The sequence below is a fragment of the Perognathus longimembris genome, chromosome 9 (assembly GCF_023159225.1).
Source record: "Perognathus longimembris pacificus isolate PPM17 chromosome 9, ASM2315922v1, whole genome shotgun sequence".
Taxonomy (NCBI): domain Eukaryota; kingdom Metazoa; phylum Chordata; class Mammalia; order Rodentia; family Heteromyidae; genus Perognathus; species Perognathus longimembris.
In genome coordinates, this window is record NC_063169.1 from 46794380 (window position 1) to 46810527 (window position 16148).

At 35.9% G+C, this 16148-nt stretch overlaps 1 protein-coding gene across 2 annotated transcripts in view; it reads left to right on the top strand.

Annotated features, from left to right (window-relative positions):
* The window catches only part of Rspo3 (R-spondin 3), an 88035-nt gene that overhangs the window by 25324 nt on the left and 46563 nt on the right, over positions 1 to 16148 (top strand). For both annotated transcript variants that reach the window (XM_048354040.1, XM_048354039.1), the window contains exons 2-4: positions 7037 to 7228; positions 9196 to 9342; positions 14119 to 14316. In XM_048354040.1, the coding sequence (XP_048209997.1) occupies positions 7037 to 7228; positions 9196 to 9342; positions 14119 to 14316 (537 nt within the window). The remainder of the gene's footprint in view (positions 1 to 7036; positions 7229 to 9195; positions 9343 to 14118; positions 14317 to 16148) is intronic.

The following is a 16148-nucleotide window of genomic DNA, read 5'->3' on the forward strand; positions in this document are numbered from 1 at the left end:
TGCTGGGGATATAGCCTAGTGGCAAGAGTGCCTGCCTCGGATACACGAGGCCCTAGGTTCGATTCCCCAGCACCACATATACAGAAAACGGCCAGAAGCGGCGCTGTGGCTCAAGTGGCAGAGTGCTAGCCTTGAGCGGGAAGAAGCCAGGGACAGTGCTCAGGCCCTGAGTCCAAGGCCCAAGAATCAACATTGAACTGAGTCCATGAATTATAAATTAATATAATGAATAAAAACAGTGTTGAGATCCTTATTTAAAAATGCATATTAGAAATGAAAACCATAGTGTTGTTCTTCTAAATGATATACTGTCTCAATATATGTTGGCAATGGCAAGATTTAGAAAAATGAAAGGATTGGAATTTTTAAAAGTTTTATTCCTTCTCCTTATGACCTCTTATAAGTTTCACAACTTTCCTATTTTTCTTCCACACCCACACACACTTCAGTAAAAGACAAATGAAATTTTAAAACCCCAAATTAAACTAAAATTACTGCTGATGGGAAATGAGAAGAAACTGAGGAGAAAGGCAACATTCCCAAGAGGAAAAAACATGTGGATTGATGCATTGTCTCTTCAAAGGTTAGAATCTGAATGTAAATTCCCGAGTTCATTGCTAGCTAGAACATTTTCCTCTAATATAAAAATTAATAAGAGAACATAGTTTGTAGAATACAACACACTGGTTCAGTTCCCAGACCCATAAAATTAACAGAAATTAAGATGAATATACAGTTTCTGGCCACACATGTTCTTTCCTTTCCTTCTGATACTGGCTCAGAATACAGTGTCTATGTGCTTAGGCTGTGTACTTCATTCCAAAAGGAAGTTAAGGCTCAGGGTCTACCCTCCTTCTCGAACCTCCTTACCTCATGTCACCAACAGAACTTTATCCTTATGGATTCCTCTTCATGCCTGGCTCATCCTTACAGCCAAGATCTTCCCAATTGCAGGGGCTATACCCAGAAGACCCTTCCTCAGGGGATTTTGGCTGACTCCTCCTCACTTCCTATGTCCTCTGTGACCTTTGTATTTACCACAGCTTCTCAAAGTAACTCCTTTGTCTTACTCACCTGTTCTTTCACTTACAAGAGCCATTACAATCTGTAAGTATTTGTTTACTTGCTTATCATTAATATAATGATCCCAGAAACTAGATGTCTCATTCCCTTTTGCATTTTTTGTAGTATGAATTAGACACAGAGTGGTATCTCCTGACTTTCTGTTGAGTAGTGTAACCCTATCTCCAGTATATTCATATGTAAAACCATCCTCTTCCATCCCTTTCATTTCTATTCCTGGTCCTGCAACATGTGGTCAGATAAAACATAGTCTTGCTACAAAGTTCAATCCTAGCTACCAAGTATTCACTTTATTTTAGATTTCAGGAGTTTTACAGCTACCATCATTTGTTAGTCATGTTCTTAATATTTTCAGCTGACTTGATTTTAGTGGATAGAATAACTAATTGCTATTTAATATTAGGTTTCTTATACCTGCGGTTTTGTTTTGAAGTATTTATAGTATATAAATATTAGACTCCCTACAGGAGAGTATTATTTGGTAACAGAAAAAAATAGGTTTACCAAGTCCTCAAAGAAATCACATCCATGGAAAACAGTATATTTTCCCACATTATAATAATTCTGGGTCACCATTTGGGCTATGTTCAGTAGCTGGTGATGATATTCTTCTCTGAGCATTAAGAATAATGTGAACCTATTCATGGTAGTGTAGACATTCAGATTATAGATTGATTCAGTGGCACAAAAGATATAACAGACCATGCTGTCCTAAAAGTTACAGGTGAATTGATGTCTGTGCTACTGTATTGGATAAAATATGTAGAATATGTAGTGGGTTTTTGTGCACGAGTGTGCATGCAAATATATATCTGTAACTTATATGCATACAATAATGGGTGAGCTTTAATTTATTTAATGTTTACAGCTAGTATATTAAAACCATCAGATTATAGAGAATGTTTCGAAAATAACAAATGTATGCGTTAAAAGCTATTTAAACACGTGGTTTTTTTCAACAAATTATTAACAATAACAATTTAAGACTATGGATAAATTTCTGTTCATCCAGATGTCATAGCTTTGGAATGTAAAGGAATGCTGTTTCCCAACATGTAATTATTTATTCAAAAAATCCTTTTGTGAATATTTTAATCACTCTACCTAACTTACAGAATTGTTTAAATACTTTGAAGATCTAGTCATTTTCAGTTCTAATTTCAAACCTTTAAGTTATGAGTAAACAAAAAGCATGATTCTCAATATTTTCTTTGCTCAACCAAATTTGAAAGAGAAGTGCTAAGTAATTTGAATTTTTAGAATTTTCATAAATGAACATTTCTAAGCATTCCAGAGGCACCATGAAACATCCTCTAATTTTCAGTGACTGTAACATTACTCTGAACTCAAATATAACTCTATAACAATCCAGCCCCAAGTTATGGTAGAAATGTGTTTTCTAACTTAGTCCGGAAAAACAATCCCACATTTTTTCTAGTTAAATGGATTACTAATGTAAACAACATCTCGAAAAACTTTCATCATTTCATTTTGAATGACTTATTTCATAATTAAACATCTTCAACATGTGACATTGAACCTTATTGCTTAGCCAGATATTCATACATGGAACACACTGAAAATCCAAAGATTTTAGGTAGCTTCTCTTAATTATTTGCTATACTAACATATTACTTTTATTTTTAATCACAAATATAGGATGTTACTCAAACTGCTTCAGTTGTCCATCCAATAATCAAAGTCCTCACTGAAAAATCTATGCAGTAAATGGTTATTGTCTTAATGCTGGGATTTATCAAGAAAGTTGCCAAGAAATTTTCCAACTAACCAGACTCCCTCTCCTCAAGAAGCTTACATTTAATGTGAGCTCCTTCTAAAATGATAGGACTGGAAGAAAAAATAAATAAAAAGAAACATAACTTTGATTATGGAGTTCTACAAATTTCTTTTCCTTTTTCCTGAAGCCTCTGCATAGAGAAGTGAAGCCAGTAAATGTTGTAAAGAATGCACTAGGGAGACTTGACTTAAGTTTTTGTCAGTTGGTTGGTTCTTTGGTTAGCTTACAATGACTATTATCAAAAGTGTGTATATATTAATTTATAATTACTTAAATCATGTTATCAAAATTTACTTTCATGTATTAAGCATATCCTTTACATCAAGTCAGGCCTGTATTATTAACCTAAAATTTCTTAAAGTTGATATTTCTAGAAATTCTCTAGCTGCAAATATATGATGATCAGGGGTAATGGACCAGATTTAATAATGAATTTCTTTCATATGGCAATGCAATCATCACCAGCAGATTTGCAGTTGAGCTTTACAAGGGAACTAAGTAAGACAAATCCGTGCAGCTTTAACTTAGTTACAGAAACAGTATTTAATACTCACACTGCAATTGATTCAATACACCGTAAACATCGAAAATAAGAAGTTAAAGGCTGTGTATGGTGGGGGTGCATTGATACCATTTTAAATGGTGATTTTGTCAACGTTAACTCTCACAATGATAGCAAGTATCTAGGCATTATTGCATCAGTCTTGTATCTCCGCCACAGCCACCACCACAGTGTCTCATGTACTTCCCCATCAACCTATCCAAAATAAGTTCTGTCCTTGGAAATCAGTGATTCTTTGTCCCATGTACCTTGTCCTAATCTTCCACCAGTGTACTTTTCTCCCCCAGTAGTCCTCTTTCCATTTATTGGCCAAACACATAACACACATTCTCAAATCCTCTATGTTTAGCAGTTTGCAGTCAGTTGGTCATTAGATTTGGTGGATTTCACCCACTAAAGATCCTTAGAATGTGCATCCCTTGTTCTCCACAACGCAATGCCTCCATTATATGCTGCATTGTAATCAACCAAGTACCAAGTCTGCCTTGCTGACAGGAAAGTACTTTTGTACCAGGAATCTCATCATACCACTTCTTGAACTGAAAGACTCAATGTCTAAGGAACAGCATCCTTGGCATGTCTCACAATGCATTCCATAATCCAGATCTAGCCTTTGTTTCCTAGCTCCATGTTCTTTCCATTCTCACCAACTACTTATGCACCAGTTGCATCAAACTCAGCCCTTTCTCACCAGTTTGTGAAGTTGTGATGTTTCCTCCTCTAGCCCATCATGGCTATGTATGTGCCAAAAAATGCCAAGATTTATTTTTCTAAAGTTAAGTTTAAATCTTAGATATTGGAATCATCCTTTACCTTTTCCATTTCCATCATCTCATTCACTTACATAAAATAATAGGTAATATTGTTTGAAAAAGAAGTTCAGAATGCAAAATAAAGATATTTTATTAGCATATTTCCTTTTAAAAAATAAAAGAGAAGGATGAAGCATGATAAAAGTAAAACTCTATTTTCTGTTTTAGAATCAAGATTTTATGACTGAAAGTTATTACAGTCAATCCAGACCAAAGTTTTCTGTGGTTTCCATATAAAAAGTAAAAGCTCTTGCCTTAAAATGATGTTTGGGAAATTTGTACCTAGTTGTGTAATACTGACTATAATTTGAGTGATCTTTATACAGAACACAACAAAGAAGTTGCTAATTCTCAACCATGAGAATATAAAATCATAGATGCTAAACGTGATCATCTCAATTTCTCTCATTACTTGCAACTCACACTCACATTTTCTTGAAGAGATAGTTTGCCATTAACTGAATTGAAAATTCATTGCCTGGTTTAAAAAAATTAACTGACCAGCACAGATATTCACTGAAAATTGGGACAACTGAGTCTTCCTTGACTTTTCAAAAATTCATATTTTTAAACCTTTAAACTGTATAACCTTTAAACTGTATAAAAGGCAAACAGATTGATTGTATCCCAGCATTGACTTGCTTTGTTTCATGGGTAAAACTTCTAGAGGAGAACATTGAGCATGGTATTTCAGCACATATTATAATTTCAGAGAAAATTGTTGCCTATCATGAAAATTGTAGAGAGATCTCTTTTGGAGAAGTTTGAAAACTCCCAAAGGTAATTTTTTAAATGGTATTCAGTTCCTTACCTTAAGTAATGTCAGTGTTTGAGACTGTAAGTATGTGCCATGCTTTTATTAATAACTGGTAATAAAAGTTTCAGTGTAATAAAATTCCACTTCCGTATTTTCTACTACTGCCACAGGGGCACTTTGGCATCAACAAATCCCACCCATCTTCATGGACCTTAAGTCAGATAGTGCCTTGAACTTAGAAGCAATTTTATTTCAAATGAAGCGCAGGTTTCCATTTAAAAAAAAAAATCTTGTGGAAAAGTTCTTCTGGTTTTTACCTACACACTTAACTTCTTCAAATGGATACTGATTGATTCTCAATTGCCTTTCCCTGCTGGGGGCGGGGTGGGGGGTATTTTCCCTGCTTTAAATATGTACACATTTTCTGTAAGTCTCCAACACCGAGTTCCTGGCATGAAAAATGACCCTGTTACTTGGAAAGCTTTACAAGTCCCCCAGGTCCCATAATTTCTAAACCTCCTGTGCCACTTTATAGGACGGCCCCCCACCCCCACAAAAGAGCAAGTACAGGAAAAGCAGACTTCCCTTCCCCCACGCGCTTCCTCAGTTTATTTACAAAATGTCTTGGAATGAGAATGAGCTGCTTGTGGTTCCTGTGGTTGACTCTGAGATGGTCTCCTCCAGGCAGAGGATGATGGTCAACTGAGTGACCTCTCAGCAGCTAAACCGTGCAGTCCTCTAGTAAGGCTCTACAAGCTTCTGAATCCTAGGGGAAGGAGGAGCTTTTCATCTTTTGCAAAAAAAGAACTTAATAACCTGACATCACCATAGAGATAATGGTAACACGAAGATAATGGAAGGTCTATGAGAGATTTTACCTTTCACTAACTAAAAGACAACAAACCTATTTGGGGATGTTTTGAGATTCCTGTGCATCAACCTCTGGTCCTCAAAGGAGCATTATTGTTTCTTTGGTGCATCCTGAAAAAGGACTCTGAAAGGTTAGCATTATGTGTCACTAGAGAACACATTTGGGAGGAGAATCCATCCCAAACTCCAGCTACAGGGAAGATGCTTTTTGTTTAGCAGTTCCTGTCAAATCATCCATAGTTAATGGTCCTAGAAGGTTAAGTGGGGGAATTATCCCAATCTCAAAAAGACAAGTCTCCCAAATGTTTGACTACATTGTCCATACTTGAATACTTGAATACTTGCTTCATGAACTGCTAACTCTTGTAAATCTGGGAATGTATGTAGCAAAGATCCTCAGGTAAGACCAGTGCATACTTACCAGATAAGCCTTTCACTTGACTACATGGGAAGTGAGTGCAGAGAAATGATTAGATTTATTTCTGAAAAGACATAACATTAAGCATAAACAACCACACATTAATATCTGACTCACGTGGATTATTGGTGTCATCTATAAACCACATTTTCACTTTTATAACAAATTGAGCTGACTATTATTAAATGCACATGAGAAGAAATATTTGTAGAATGAGTTGACATGTAGTGAGTAGCTAGTACAGTTTCACAGTCAATTGAATCAAAGAGCAAAATTGTCTTTTCAGTCTGGAAGTTAGTGTAGCTGCTCAGGTTGAGCCCTAGTATATGCTGTTATACTTGCCAAAGAAACTTGAAGCATCCACTTTATCAGTTACATAAATGAAAAACCTATTACACATAAATGAAATGTATCCTTTTCCACGTACAAACAAGCACAAATTGCCAGCCCATAATTTCCCAGGGTACTAGTTTAGTAAGATGTTTACATATATTTTCTATATGGCTTGAGCTACATATTCTGTTGTTAAATACATAAATTTTATGGAATTTTGAGATTAAAGAATATATATGTTAGAGACAGCCAAGCTCATAAAAAAAAAAGTGATACCTTATTCAGTTAGTACCCCAAAAGTGAAAGCAAATGAAAGCAATGTATGCAGTTGCCCCAAATGATATTTACTGTATGCCTGTCTGTACCTATGGTTAACCTTTGTTCTTTATCTTTTGTTCCTCAGTGCATCCCAGCGTCAGTCAAGGCTGCCAAGGGGGCTGTGCGACATGTTCAGATTACAATGGATGTTTGTCATGTAAGCCCAGACTATTTTTTGTTCTGGAAAGAATTGGCATGAAGCAGATAGGAGTGTGTCTCTCTTCATGTCCAAGTGGATATTATGGAACTCGATATCCAGATATAAATAAGTGTACAAGTAAGTGCCTACACAATATTATATTTTTATCTCATCATTGGGGTACTTTACCAGACTGAAATGTCCTCTGATACCTCTGGGTTATTGAATGTGAACTAAATAGAAGTTCTTACTTGGTATTTAGGCTAACCCCTATGTACACATAGACTCAGCCCTCAGGGTAGGAGTAAAAAAAAAATCACCAGGGCTGGGGAGATGGCCTAGTGGCAAGGGTGCTTGCCTCGTATACATGAGGCCCTAGGTTCAATTCCTCAGCACCACATATACACAAAATGGCCAGAAGGGGCGTTGTGGCTCAAGTGGCAGAGTGCTAGCCTTGAGCAAGAAGAAGCCAGGGACAGTGCTCAGGCCCTGAGTCCAAGCCCCAGGACTGGCCAAAAAAAAAAAAAAAAAAAAAAAAAAATCACCAATAACTTTCAAAAAAATTCATGTTTTCTTTTACCTTTATTTTAAGATGTGAAAGCGAAGGCTGGGTGAAATGATTATTACTCATTGAGCCTATAGAAAATGACTACATGAATCAGTACCATCAAAGTTTTAAATACCGTCATAAAAATCAAATATTTCACTTGGACCATCAACTTACCTAATTTGGGTTCCAGAAAGACTCCATTATAGCTAAAGAAACATTTATTTTATCAGTTGGAAATAAATACTGGCAGCATCTCATTGAAACTCTGAAGGTCTGTTCTCCATACTGAAGACCCCCTGACTTTTCAAAATGTAAATTCAAAAGTATTGCTTTAGCCAAACATCACATGTAGCTCTATCTCTCATGGCCTAAAAAATATCTAACCATGACATACAACTCTGTCTCTACCATGTTGCACCAGCCTTACTGCTATTCTTAGATCTATCCACTTCAAACCCTCCATTAATTGTTCTACACCGGTCCTTCTGGCATTGTGGAAACTGTTTGTGTACACCTTTTCCTGGCTAGATCTCTTATTTCATTCTTTTATATTACCTTCTCAGAGACGGCATTCTATAACAATCTTACCCAAATAACTGTCAGCCTATCACCTTTATTGGTCAATTCCCCCATTTTGTTTCCTGCCTTTTTTTCTGTTATTATTAGTGTTGTTGGTGCTGTTTTCCAGAGCACTTATCAATGTAGAACCAAGCTGCCTTATTTTAAAAAAATCTCCTCTATGTTTTTTGGCTAGATGGGTAACCTTTTGGAAATTCATTTACCTTCTGTGTAAATTAGAAATTGTAACAGACCACATCATTGGATTGTGGTAAAGTTTAAGTTACTCAATATTGTAAAATACTTGTGATTATTCTTTTTTACAGTAACCACTGGTAAGAGTTAACTATTGTTATTATTTGCTATTTATTTTCCTATTTACTTGCTATTTATTTCCAGTTCCTTTTTTGCTTGTGTACTGCTTGCAACCAGTATGTTCCACTTAGAGTGGATAATGAAATATGTTTTGAATTTGAAAAGAGTCCTCAAGAGAAATAAATAGTCGAGGTCTAAAGTTATACAGAAATATGTTCACTATGACTTCATAGAAATTAATACTTCATTTATAGTCATTGTGTTTGAATTTATGCACATTCACATGCACAATACCCATATATAATATATATGTATTATACAGGTTGAATATTCCTTATCTAAAATGCCAAAGTCTAGAAGCATTGCAATATTGGCATAAAATTTCCTGGTAGATTATCCATCCCTAACCTGAAGACTTAAAACCTGAACCTTCTTGAGTACAATGTCACGCACAGAATGTTTCAGATTCTATGCCTGAAATAGAAACAGTCCATCTATATCATCAAAATGTATTCCACAGAGTACTGATTTTGAAATCAACAACTGATAAAAATCAACTAAATGGCTGAGAAAATCTTAATGCAGTTTAGCAAAATAAGCTCTTCATCCCGAATTTTTGTTCTATAGGGTCAACCATAATTTAGAGAGGATCATGAAAACTTGTTTCACTTGTCTTTTTCAGAATGCAAAGCTGACTGTGATACTTGTTTCAACAAAAATTTCTGCACAAAGTGTAAAAGTGGATTTTACTTACACCTTGGAAAGTGCCTTGACAGTTGCCCAGAAGATCTGGAAGCTAACAACCACACCATGGAGTGCGTCAGTATTGGTGAGAAAGAGCTCTTGTAATTAGGATGAATGAGAAACAACTCCGAGAATTTGGTCATTATGCATTGAGGTGCTCCTCAAAATCTAATTTTTTTATTTTATTTTTTTTCAAATTTTTATTATCAAACTGATGTACAGAGAGGCTACAGTTTCATACATTAGGCATTGGATACATTTCTTGTACTGTTTGTTACCTCGTCCCTCATACCCTCCTCCCTCAAAATCTAATTTTAAAAGGATGTGAGAAACTTTCTCTAAGAGGCTGTCTTTTGTCTTCTATAAACATACAATCATAAAAGTGTCCCTACAGCCTTAGCATGAGTCAGAGTGTAACATATCATAATGATGACAAGTTTTTAAACTATTCTAACCATTATAGAAATTTGTTTTGTATCAATAATTGGAAGCAACCTTAAGACAAAACAACTAGGCTTAATCTCAATCAATAACCCAAGTTATTTCCCAAGGAGGAGACATTTTCTCTTGATGTGACCTCTACTACTTCTCCTCTCACAGATACTCAGAAACAAGAAAGAGGGGATTTGGGATTCACTCAAACTGACAGAAGAGACAGTCCTAGGGTTTGATTAATTGCAGGCTAAGCTCCCTGAAGGGGAGGTCTCTCAGACAAGTTGTTTGTCTAAATAACAGATCACTGTCAGCCTATGTTTTCCCTTTTTTAAATGTTGTGCAGCTACTAGAGCTATGAGTTTGGTGAACACTTGGGGAGCAGATGCTAAACCAAATGGGAAAACAGCATAGGAAAACTCAAAATCCCTTGGGCAATAACGGCAGGAACCTTTGAAGCTGCCCTGATGCTGACATGTGTGCACAAAAACCCTCCTGATTCAGGACAAGATAGTCTCCAGGACCGCTGCCAGGCTCTCTCAGAACTCAGTACTGCTCCACCAGCATCTAAAAAGTTGTCATAATGACTATAAAGCGGTGGCTTAACTATTTCAAATCCACCTCAAACTTTTATTTCTGAACAATGATTTGGGTAGACTGAAAAAAAAAGCTGATATTGCAAAGCTAACCTCAGAAGCATTGGGGAAAATAATAATACTCAGTTCATGGATCTTTTTGGTAACATCTTTTCTCCAGTCCATAAAAACACAGAAAAACAACTTGGGAAAGGGTAAAAGGTACATGAGAAAGCATTTTCAAGTTCATCTCTTTTATAAGTCCTGAGGGCTGATGATTAGACATAATAAGTTCCAAACAGTGGGAAAATAGGAAACACTTTTGTGAAATATTCCCGGGAAGAAATTCAGTTGCAATTACCAAAAGACTAAGGCATTTCTTAATCAAAAAAAAAAAATTTAAACTTTCTTAGTTGTTGCAGGTATAGCATTTAATCTTAAAAGGTTATTTATGTTAAATTTATTAGTGGCCTGTTGAAAAAGAGACCATCATCATCATACAGTTACATTTTGGACTAGCCTTTAGAACTGTTGTATCACCAGGAAAACTACATAAATTTAATAGGATTCAATATTTTAAAGTAGACACTAGCAGTGCAAAAGTCAATGGCCATCTTTGGCTCATTTAGCTGGTCAAACCAGCTAGGACACAGTAGTAGGATATAACAGGATCTTTTTTCAGGACTGGCTCTTGCTGCTTACTCCAAAACTATGTCTCCCACAAAGTGGTATCTATCCTAGCAGCATAACAAACATAGATTTGACTCAAAATTTCAGGGAAAATGATGACCTGCTTCCTTACACAAAGACTATTTTAGCTTGTTCCTTTCAGAACTAAGGCCAGGAAAGGTAAAATGATGACTCTCTCTCTCTCTCTCTCTCTCTCTCTTTCTTTCTCTCTCTCTCTCTCTCTGTTTCACACACACACACACACACACACACACACACACACACACAAACACAGTAAGTTAGTGCTATGATTAGCACCTGCGCAGTTGGCTCTTCATTGCTCACTAGACGCAATATGTTACCCTTTGTTAGGTTCTACACCATCATCTTGTTTTAACTTGAGTGTATCAGTCACTAACAAAGAAGATGGTGCTCTGACATAGAGAGCTGGCATGAAAGAAGAATTTCGCAACCTGCCCACACTATCCATGATTTGAAGGTCAAATTTAGCATCCTCTGGACCAAACTGAATTCAATCTTTTCATCTTGCACTCCACATATTTACTTCCTCTTGAATGAGGAGATATCCCATGCCCAATGCTGTATAGCAACTAAAATGTTCTTGCTATGTTATCTATGAACACATATAGCTAGTAAAAAAGAATTAGAGCAAAAGGGTAAAAGGAATGGGTAGGCCCTTTTTTTTTTTTTTTTTTGGCCAGTCCTGGGGCTTGGACTCAGGGCCTGAGCACTGTCCCTGGCTTCTTCTTGCTCAAGGCTAGGACTCTGCCACTTGAGCCACAGCACCACTTCTGGCCATTTTCTGTATATGTGGTGCTGGGGAATCAAACCTAGGGCCTCATGTATACGAGGCAAGCACTCTTGCCACTAGGCCATATCCCCAGCCCCTGGGTAGGCCCTTTTTTGGTAGGATTTCCAGTTCAATTTTCTTCTGAATCCCTTTTACTCTGTCTCAGACTGATGATCAACCACACCATAGCCATTTCTATGGTCTAGGAGCTGATTTACTTTTAACTCTTATTTCATTGGCTAGTACTTATTGATTTCCAGTGTTAAAATTCTTCTTCTTATGTGAAGTTGAACAATTCTGCTTTTTCTTACCTCTCTCTTAACTAATTAGTGCCCTAGTTTACATTGCTCTTTTAATAAGCTAAATTATATTTAAATCATCCTATACTTACCTTTACCATTTGTCCAAAGTCTCCTATTTTCCAGTAACATTTGGATGCTAATATGATAAGTTTATTCTACAGTATTTCTGTACAACTATTTTGTCCTTGTGACTATTGAACTATCTATCTGGTATTAATAAAACATGTTGGCATTATATGAATACCTGGCAAAGTAGAAGCTCATGGTTTTAAGTTTTCTTTTCCATCTACTTTCTTGGAGATACATTTTATTTCTATATGTTAAATATTCATTAATATTAATAATTTTGAGATGAGATGCTGGGAAACCATGGTAATAACTTGGGAATGATTGTATTATCAAGGGATGTGGTTGTTCTATTCTTTAATCAAAATTGCAGTGGGCATAGCTAAGCACAACGACTACTTTGTAAGTGGTTGATTAAATCTCAATTAAGTTCACAGAAACAAATTCATTTATCTCATCAATTCTATCAAACTTTGAGTTTCATTAAGAAACCTCAAAGAAACTCAGAAACCCTGTGGAAAATACATCAGAAAAGGCCTTAATTTTCTAAAACATTTAGGTTCTTTTTCTTGAGCTTGTAATCAGCAATAACATTCTGCTCTAAAATGAGGATTCATCAAATCAGAAGACAGTAGGAGATTGTACTGGGACTGAGATAATTTTATCACTTTGTTTTTTGTTTTGTTTTTGCCAGTCCTGTGGCTTGGACTCAGGGCCTGAGCACTGTCCCTGGCTTCTTTTTACTCAAGGCTAGCACTCTGCCACTTGAGCCACAGCGCCACTTCTGGCCGTTTTCTGTATATGTGGTGCTGGGGAATTGAACCCAGGGCCTCATGTATACGAGGCAGGCACTCTTGCCACTAGGCCATATTCCCAGCCCCGTAATTTTATCACTTTATAGAGTTATTGTTCGAAGCTGCTTCCATTGTCCTAAGTTAGGAACCTTTGTGGTCATAAATAAAAGAACAGCACTTTTCATCTGGATAGGGCAGTTATACTTTTTATCAAAGCACTTGGAAAACTGAGGCAGGAGGATTAGGAGTTTGAGAACACTCTGGGCTACATAATAATAGTCTGCCTCCCCCCAAAAAAGAATAGACTTTCTTATATTTCTTTTCATTAGAAGTAAAATAAACACGGCTATAAAACTTCAGAAAGCAATTATTGAAGACTGCATACAGAGAAAGTAAACCAATTTGCAAAAACAAATCTTCAAAAAGGTTCCATTCATTCTTTTGAAGAATTATTCCAGTTAATTCTAAAAGAAGGTTCTTATTTGAAGTTGTCCTGAAATTTACCTTAATTAGATGGTCCTGCACCTAACCCATGTTCAGTGATAAATGATAATGCAGAAGTATCCAGTAGTACAAGAAATAGAAAATAGGAAATGGAAACAATAGTAGTGCAAAAAAACAACAACAAAAACTTGGATTTGCTTTTGACTCAAGTGTTCTAACACATGGGCTCTAAAAAGATGTTCCAGTATCTACAAGTCAGCATCATCTTCATTACTAGGAAGGCAAATTTGCAGCCCCCATCTCAAATTAATAAATCAGGAACTCTAGGGATATGATTCAATGTTTTATTTAAAATAGTTTTGTACTTTGATGCATGTTGAAGATTGAGAAGCCATTTTCTAGATGAAGTCTAAGAAACTGTTTTCTAACAAACAATCACAGTATATTTTAAGCTCTGGATCATTTAATAGTTATAGTGGTGCTCCAGAAAGTGTAAAGCGTTATTCAATTGTGATTAACTATACAGTGAATTGGTTAATAAAACCTAGAATAAAAAGTAGAGGAAATAGTAAGAATGACTTTACCTGATAATATGAATACTGAAAAGAAAAAAGAAAATATTTTTCTGCCTCTTTCATTCTTTTTGATTTTGATTTAAACACCTTGCACAACTTTGATCTGTAGGATTTTACCTCAGAATTTGGGCACATGTTGCTGAAAGCTAACCTTTCCTGCAAACCAATGAAGGCTGTTTCTGTTCTGTTTCAGTGCACTGTGAGGCCAGTGAATGGAGTCCTTGGAGTCAATGCACAAAAAAAGGAAAAACATGTGGCTTCAAAAGAGGGACTGAAACACGGGTTCGAGAAATAATACAGCATCCTTCAGCAAAGGGTAACCTGTGTCCTCCTACAAGTGAGACAAGGAAGTGTACAGTGCAAAGAAGGAAGTGTCAGAAAGGAGAACGAGGTAGGATCATACTAACAAAATCTGCCTGCTTGGTTTCTCATAATTAGACGTATATTTCACTATATTCCCTAAGGAACATTTGGCAATATCACTCATGTGTAAAACCCTAAATTGTGTGGCAAAGAATATGTTGTCCCTAAATTCCAGTTTTATAGATGTGATAACTTTTAAAATGGAATTTCCTATCAGTACTTGATACCATGATACAAGTATGGGAATTGAATGATGATGAACAAAGCTGTGCTGCAAGCCTTGGGATGTTATCTTTGCTATGATCCATCCACCTTTCTAGTGCCAACAAAACTGTTGAGAGGTGTCATCAACATAAAGTCTAATATTATCTGGTATAAAACCATGACAACAAAACATTACCATCAACTTACTCCTTCTGCGATGCCTACAAATCAATATAGTACAATTAGGTTAAAAGCTTTTGCAGCTAAACATTTACTTTTACTACTGGCTTCATATTTTATGAATATGATACAACAAATAATGACACTTTACCCCCAGGTTTTATTTCCAATTACACTAGCTCTTTACATTAGATTATACATCCTATTGGATCAATCTTGACTGTGTGAGGACTTCTTTTGAAATTCTATGCAATCTTGACTGTGTCAGGACTTCTTTTGAAATTCTATAAGAACCGAGTGAATACACCATTTAAGGTGATATTTGAGGGATTGTGTACTTTCATTTGGAAGAACTACAGTTGGTGACCTTTAGAACATAATTTCCCTGTGTTTGTCATTCGTTGTTTTCAGCTCTACTGCCTGTAAGTATGTTTGGTAGCTTTGAATAACTATTGGTAGTTATCTGGTGAGCCTCTAAATGGTGCTCTCAATGAGTCAATTTTAAATGAGTTGTTTGCTAATGGGGTTGAACTTCTTTAGTTATTTAGTTCTCTGATTTGATTATGTTATTCAATTGTTAGATAAAATTGTTAAATTCCTATGATCATAGTCTTAATCCATATGGATTCACAACTGAATAGGATACTGTCGGAAAACATAGTGAAGCTGGATAATACTGACCCATGTCTATATTCCTACCTATTTGGGAGGCTGAGAATCAGAGGCCCAAAGTTCAAGACCCTGCATAGAAAAGTCCATGGTTTTACATAGTCTAGAAAGAAGCTGGACATAGTGTCATGGACCTATCATCCACACCATGACCAAAGCCTAAAATATGTAGATTATAGTCCAGGTTCATACCTGAGGAGGACATGAAACCCTATCTCAAACATAATGAGTGCAAAAAGGGACCAGAGACATGACTCAGTGGTGTAGTGCCTGCCTATCAAGTATAAACCTCAGTACCATCAAAAAAAAAAACAAGAACAGTCTGCAGTCATACTAGATGTTTAAACAGATAACCGATAAACAGAAAAACAGATATAGGAATAGGGTTTATAGATATGGGAAGTAAGTTTAATGGGAACACAGAAGAGGATTTTTTGAAAACATGAATACTTCTCATACAAGAAAGAAGAAATTGGGTTTTGCCAAGAACTTTTACTTACAAAAATTTGGTCATCATAACATACATCAAGTCTTTGGTTACCCTTATAAACCAGTAGTTAAAGTGGTAAAATTCTTGAGGACATGGGTTATATTAAAGGAACTTCAGGCTTTTATAAATTTGTAAGTGGTTTCAATTATAATTTAGTTTCAGTAATGAAAGTTGGCTAGTGAAAAATGTCTTTTGGCATTTGTTATCAATTAATATAAGACATGTAACATTTTAAAACTTGGGTTTGGAAGCCGAATATTTCATCATTCTACTTGTTGATATGATACTCCTGTAGCCGTACATTTACTTATATTTGC